The sequence below is a fragment of the Seriola lalandi genome, unplaced genomic scaffold, assembly GCF_002814215.2.
Source record: "Seriola lalandi dorsalis isolate HSWRI2012SDOR001 ecotype SW California unplaced genomic scaffold, Sedor1 jcf7180002054795, whole genome shotgun sequence".
NCBI classification, from domain to species: domain Eukaryota; kingdom Metazoa; phylum Chordata; class Actinopteri; order Carangiformes; family Carangidae; genus Seriola; species Seriola lalandi.
Genome location: NW_019525348.1, coordinates 2,166,015 through 2,173,534, shown reverse-complemented (window position 1 = coordinate 2,173,534; position 7,520 = coordinate 2,166,015). Strand labels below are relative to the sequence as shown.

General features: G+C 39.7%; 1 protein-coding gene across 1 annotated transcript in view; it reads right to left on the bottom strand.

Annotated features, from left to right (window-relative positions):
- Positions 1–7,520, bottom strand: part of b3gat2 (beta-1,3-glucuronyltransferase 2 (glucuronosyltransferase S)) — a 63,266-nt gene that overhangs the window by 29,800 nt on the left and 25,946 nt on the right. The window contains exon 2 of the mRNA XM_023425754.2: positions 3,085–3,229. Within this exon, the coding sequence (XP_023281522.1) occupies positions 3,085–3,229 (145 nt within the window). The remainder of the gene's footprint in view (positions 1–3,084; positions 3,230–7,520) is intronic.

Sequence of the window (7,520 nt, the reverse complement as noted above, 5' to 3'; positions counted from 1 at the left end):
ACACTGGCCACCACTGACTGATAAAACATGTGCAGCGTTTCACTGCAGACGTCAAAGGACCTGAGCCTCCTGAGGAAAAAGATGCGGCTCTGCCCCTTCAGGTAAATGGCATCCGTGTTCAGGGACCAGTCCAGTTTACTGTCCAGGTGCACACCTAGGTAATTATAAGTGTGCACCACCTCAATGTCCTTCGCTCGAATGTTGACTCATGATTCCAGATTGAGGGAGGTGATTAGCTTAGCTTAAACCCGTATCAAAGCGGTACTGTAAAAGTGACCGTTTGTGCCTTTAAAGCGTGGTGCTGCTACTATTTCTTTAGCTGCTCATCCACCTGCCCAGTACTGCATCTGGCTTTGTTTCTCTAGTCTGTACAACTAGTTCCAGCACATAAACTCCACCACAAATGAAACAAATGAGATGAACTATTATTGAATTATTGAGCTTTAGACATATAAACAAGTGTATTTTTTCACTTTGGAAAGAGCTAGGCCAGCTCGTTCCCCCTGCTTCCAGTATGTATGCTAAGCTAAGCTAACCTTGTCCTGACTCCAGTTCCATTCTTATCCTACCAACATGAAAAAACAATCGATCTTTGGTTCTTTAGTTCTTTCTTAAAGTGTTGAACTGCTCCTTTAAGACTTGGTTAAGTTTAATGGCAAGAAGCCAGTGTTAGCAGGTGGAAGAAGACAAGATGCAACTAGCAGTCCCCACTGTCAACGTCGGACACTCTCTAGGCCCGACCATCAACTGTGGTGGAACTATGACAACTTCAAAATACTTCTGCTTTCTGCTTGAGTGGGTGGTAATTATTTTCACTGTAACAAGAGGTGCATTTTATGTGTCTGTCACAAAAACCAGTACTGCCATCTTTCTGCTGAGGACCGTCTCAACAGAGTGTCTGTATCTCTGACATATTATGGAATATGGATCTTATTGCTGCTTCTCAACTAATCTGTCATTTAGATTAAATTGTTTCCTGTGTCCACATGCAGCATCTGGATCTGGTTTTGGTTCTTAAAACCACAAATGTATCTTCTTATACAACAGTTAGTTCCGACCAAGTAATTTGATTGATTGCTGAGTGCTGATATAAAGTACAACAGCACCGGGACTTTTAACCACACGTAACCTCCGCTTCACAGGTGTTCTATTAACCATTCATTAGCGTTACATTGACGGCCGCTCTCTATCTTAGATTGTAACAAACTTTGCAAAGATAAAAATATTTCCAGAAATAACATTTGAATTAAATGATGTGTGGTCATCAGAGGAGGATGAAGGGAAGACGCCTGGATACTTCAGCACACACCTGAGGTAACGTGTACACAGAGTAGCAAACTAGTGTGCACTGCGCAGGTCAGGAAAATGTTCATGTCTTACTTAGCAACAGTCCAGTACCAGTGCAGTTGTGGAACTCTTTGTGTTGGGTTAACCAAATAAATGATAAAATAAACAAACAAATCATAATCTGTTGTTGCTTATTTAAATAATATGGCGCTCGGAAAACACTCGAGGTCATGGCTGTGATTCGGTCACAGGTACGAGGCCACAGGCCGAGTACCGAAGACAAGTTGTACTAATATTCAGGACATCACTCCCTCTCCTGTGATATTACTTAATTATGGATCAACACTTCAAATAAAACACTGGAAAAATGTAAAATATCGACCATTAACTAACATGTTTACGTTTTTAGCATCTGATGTTTCCATTTACATTGCCAAAACAAAACGTGCATGAGACGTGGAATGGAATTACATTAGTGATAAGACGCATAATGTGCTTTCCAAGTGAATTTGAGGAAAGGCTGCAAAAAATAAGCAGGTGTAACAACGATTCTTGATTTGGACAAATGCTCCAGTCACACACTACAGAAGAATTTGGGATTCCAGAGATTTTGAAAGTAGATAAACTGAAACCCTTGTAAATCTGAGCTGTAACACTGTGACACAAACCCTCTGGTTATTTTTGAAAGAAAGTGAAATCAACACCGAGGGTTAAAACCACTAATAAAGGAGATTTTAGAAATTATTTAAAAGATGATACAGTGTCTAAGCAACGTAATACAGATAAAGTCACTGTTCTATGTTATAGTATTATATGTTATATGTACTCTTCACTTTAAACTGGTGAATATCCTGATGCCATAGACTTTCCACTCCTCTGGGTTCCTGTTCCGTTTCCATCCAGTCTGTCGCTTCTCAGAGTGGTTTTATTCAACAAGACCCTGCAGTCCTGCCTTGTGATTTATCTCAGGAATAAACAATCGAGCAAAGTAGCACAGGAGCTCCTGCGTGGAGGAGTAACAGTCAGAACATTAAATTGGAAAGATCAGATCTCATTTTATGGCAAATTAATCCATGAAAAAACAGAAGCTGCCTGATCTCTGCAGGTGAAGTCATAGAAAGAAAGAGCTCTGCTTATAGTTTTCTGTTTGTTCTCCGCTCTGATGAACGCCAGCAGGCCACAACAGTCTGGTTTACTTTAACTGTTGTGTAATCAATGAACTGATCAAAAGAAAAAAAATCATTACATGTTCCCACAACAGCTAATAATAAAAAGAGGAACCAAAATTTTACTTTCACCCCCATATCCTGAACAGTGAAAAGTCTGTAATTTCAGTTTCTTCCAATACAACTCAAATATCTGATTGTGCTTGATTCAAGATTTGATCAAGCAAAGTTATGTCGTTTTCAGCTTATTTTAACAGTGATACAAAATGTGGTTCAGGATCCATAGAGCAGAATGGTCACTGAGATATTAAGACCTTTAGGCAAGAGATGGATCCTACATTTCCCATGAGGCAACAGTTTTTCATCAGATCCTAGTTCAAAGGGATTTCATCCAAATCGGAGCAAGAATCTAATTAATTTTCATGGAGATCTGCGTATTAGACTATGAATAATCATGTAAAACTGATAGTTTGTCATGGGTGTGGTGGTACATGGAGTGGTCCATCCTCTGCGGAGCATGAATGAGCTCAATCAGAACATAAAGCATCAGCTATGTTTGTAATGCCATCCTTGTTTTGATTTGTGTCCCAGTAACCTCTCTACTTTAGTAAATCTGTGAACTGCTCCTTACCTGCCATGTCAGTGGCGAAGGGTCTGTCCGGTCTCCAGCCGGTGTACCAGCCCACAACTTTACCCCCAGACACCAAGGGGCGCTCGTACGACCGGCCACCCACGAATCCCACAGGCCAAACTGACACACCTCGAGTGCTGCGCATCTGCAAATAAAAGAAGGAGAGAAAAAATGTGGTTCAGATATGACATACGAAACTGCAACCACCAGAGCTGATTTACAGTACAAGTTTCAAACTTAAAGATGGCGGATTGATGCACATGAAACAGCCACATTAAATAAAAAGCTAAGACATGTTAGAGAAATGAATTTGCTTGTTTTTGGTGTAAACATCCAGCAGTGGGGAATTTTGAACAGTCTCCTGTGTGATGAACTGAAACCTGACAAAAGCCATTTGACAGTTGTGTTATTTTAAAACAGCAGGAGTCAGAGCTGCTCCCACATCGTCCTCTGTGTGTGTTGGTGTAGTAATGACAGCAATCTAAGGCCACACTGCTCGCTGCGCCACATTCAATTCTCCTGTCAATGAGGATGCCAAGCCAACCAGATGTGATGTCTGAGCCTGCGAGGAGACATCCACCCTGAGAGGGCGCGCAGTAAAGGTGAACACCCCAGAAAGTCAGTGACCAGGCTTGTGACACTGATTCTCAAATAAATGACTTGTGTGTCAGTTTGCATGTGTGATTTAGAGGATCTCTCATTTCACCTGAAATCTCTAATTTCACCTGAAGTGTGGGTGAGAGTAGCATGCAGAGAGTCTGTGGCTAACTGAATACAGCACTAAATGAAACTGTGCAGCGCGATGCTGCCTTCCATTTTCACAGTGAATGAATTTGCACATAGCCAGAAGCAGTGCAACGGGAAATAAGACAGCGAGAGAGCAAGATAAAAGACAGAGAAAGAGAGGGGGAGAGAGAGAGAGAGAGAGAGAGAGAGAGAGAGAGAGAGAGAGAGAATGGACTGTGTGAGAAAAGCTGAGTTTTTGTGTTGCAGTATGAGACATCTGTATCTTGACATTGTGTGTGGATGCCTATGTGTGTGTGTGTGTGTGTGTGTGTGTGTGTGTGTATGTGTGAGTCTATTTTCCAACGCCGGCCACCCTGAAGCCCATTCACTCAGACACTGCTCCTCATCGCTCAACCAAACAGCCTCCAGCCAGTCGCTCATGACAAAACAACAGAACAAAACCAAATCAGTAAGCAGCACTGCATTACTGCGCCTAGACATCACACTGAGTTCTAGCTTTTAAAGCCACGTGTATATAACCAAAAATGTGGGAGACCTGGCTGGGTGCAAAGAATAGTGCATGACTGATAGAAGAATAGTATATATAGAAATCCAATAAGAATTTTTGACACGTTTCTCTTACTTGATTAATGTAAGCAAAACTAATGACAACCCAGTGAGTGGTGGGTTAGGTTCACTCAGGTGTAGGAAAGGTTAATGTTGATGTATTGTGATGGGGAGAACTCACAATCTGCCATTGACAGCTTAATTAAATGATGTCTGCCTCAAGCAAAATGCGTGTTGAGCCTTGTCCGAACTCCATAACACAAGCAAACGTAAAATGCTGTGGAAATTAACACACTGCAAGCTGCAAGTTATTACTGCAGCACTATAGCCTCGAGCAGTTATGGTGACTATAAGTAGGCTAGGTACGTCTGAAAATAAAGGTAGAGATCGCTCACACTGTTGGTAGCACATCTTGCCTCCTGTGCTTTCGCTACAGGCCATAACAACCAATCTCAAAACACACATGCTGAATTGCAAACACCTGACACAGTTATACATCAGTACCATGGTTTCCCTGTTGTGAATTTGAAGTATGAGGTCCATGACCAAAACGTCATATCTCTAAAAAACCCTGCATGAGACAACATCAGTGGGAGAACACCACAGGTTCTCTGAGAGAAGGACAAACAGTATTTAAAATTTCATTCATTTCAGTTAATAATTACTCTCTTCTTCCAATTCTGGTTTTAGTTACATTTTGTATCAAGTTTACCTCAGAAATGAAAAGGTTACTGTCCTAAAACCATGAAAACAGAGTTATCCAATCAATCAATCAAAATAACATCATAACCAGTACAGAAGGCCTGAAGTCCCCATAGCCGCATGTGTTTGTTTAGAAAGTGGCAGGTGAATTAACCAATCACATTTTGATTTATAGTGGCTTAGACCAAAAATCATTGCCATAGGCTTTCCTGAAGGCTCAAGACCAGGGTTATCTCACAAGGTTTACCTTTTTCTGGCCAGAGGCTTAAGCTAGCAGATCAGAGACTTCAGATGGCAAAGTGATAGGAAAGTCTGCAATGGACTTCATATGACAATATTCACTACTTGAAATACTTTAATGAAAAACTCCTTTGATCTGTGGACCCTTGTGGACTAAAGGAATATAAATAATTGAGGAATAAACAGACAAGTGGGCTTCAAAGGTAGAGAGTTGCCACCATTTTGCTGTTTTGCTGCTTTACCTGTAAATATGAATTTATTCAGCTTTTGTACTCATGGTTTCTGTGAAATAAACTGAACAGTTGATCTGTGGAGAATCTATCTCAGCTAACGATGTGTAGCATGTCAATATGTTTGGTTCAAGGTCTAGCTGTAATACTCTCACTCTCATACTCACTGAACAACACTTAGTTTAAGTGAAATTATCTAAATTAAAATGATCCATCTATCTTATCAAATTTATTGAAGACAATAAACTTATTTATTTACTTCTATCTATACAGCTAAGTCCCACTTTTAGAGATATAGTTAGCTTCTTACAGCTAGTGTTGCCCAAGATATTTGAACATGGCAGCCAAAAGGTACGCCTGGAGGTTGAACATCAATCACCAGCAGCGCTAAATCCAGGTGTTATAGAGAGACATGAAGTAATGTGCAAACATTTAAAACACTTTAAACGTTTTGATTTTTATCCGTCATGCTATACCATCAGGGAGGCTTCTGATTGGTCCCAAACAGAATGACAACGACTCCAAACATTACAACTAGCCATAAAGAACTAGATCTTTAACAACAAGAACAACAAGGAGTCCTGCAACAGACAATATGGCCCCCACAGAGCCCTGATCTCCACATCATTGAATCATTCTGGGATGACATGAAGAAAGTGAGACTGAATCCACAGAAGAACTGTGACTCTGCTTATTTCTACTGCCTTTTTTCTGAATTGGCAGAGAACATGCAGTCATGTTAAACGGAAGCTGATTTTCATTGAACCTGCTTTATTAAAAACAAAATTGACACATTCTGCCTTCAGGGCTTGTGACAGGTTTACAAAGGGCAAGTGACAAATGTGTCTCTTGAATTTGTGCTCTGTGTCCTTCCTGAGAGTGACATGACAGGAACAATATCAATCTCATGTCGTTGTATTAATATGGAGCTGGAGCAGTGTTGCACCAGATATTCAAAGATTGAATATAAAGTCCTTCCTGAGATCCTGCTGGTCTCAAACTAGTGATTTACTAAATCAGGTTGCACCATTAAAATATTTTCACAAAAAAAAAACTTTAGTAAGTTGCAGAAATCTGTCTTGTTTTACTTTTGTTACAAACAATGTTTGCATGAAAAACATTAATATTCAAATTGAAACAATGATAGTGTAGAAATATTAATAGTATAACATTTTTGGCATGTGGGAGCCAAGATACGTTTCTATATGTTTTAGTTCAATGAAGACGTGTAGTCAGTATTTGTTTAATACTTTATGCAAATTAAGTTAAATAAGTTATTCCATTGAATAAGTAGATAAATAGTAATTTGATTTAATTCATGTTATTGTAAGAATAATATTCTGTGAAGGCAACAATGTAAACTTTCTTTAGAACAGTGACATAGGTTACTGTCCCTTTAAGAGAAATAGTTTATTTCTTTTTTTAGGGTCAGTTGAGGAACAGGTAATGACAGAGCTGGGTTTCTTACTGTAGTACAGTATGTGGATTAGGAGAAGTTCACTTCAAATACTCTTGTAAGAAGATACAATACTCTATAACTAATAAAACTGTTATTTCCTTTTTACATCCAAATCTTGTGGAAGTTTTTCCTCTTCAAATTAATGTATAGGAGTTAAGCCAGGTCAACTCAACTCTACAGGGAAATGCTTTTTTTTCTTCTTTTTTTTTTAACCTTAATTAAAATTGATACCGCTCTCATGTCTTTGCTTTAAGTACAGAGTTGGAGTCAGGCATTGGTTAGCCTAAATTAGCCTAGACTAGAGGCAGGGGGAAACAGCTAGCTTGACTTTCTCCAAAGAGAACAAACAAGACCAGGTCAAAACCTAATACATGGCCAGACTTCTTTGTAGGCTATTTGTGTTCTACAGGAGGCCATGGCTACAACTATATGTGCAACAGCATGTGATCAGTCTACAGCAGGACTAAAATACAACAGCAAAGCAAACCTGGAGTGCTTTGTGTTCACAGGTT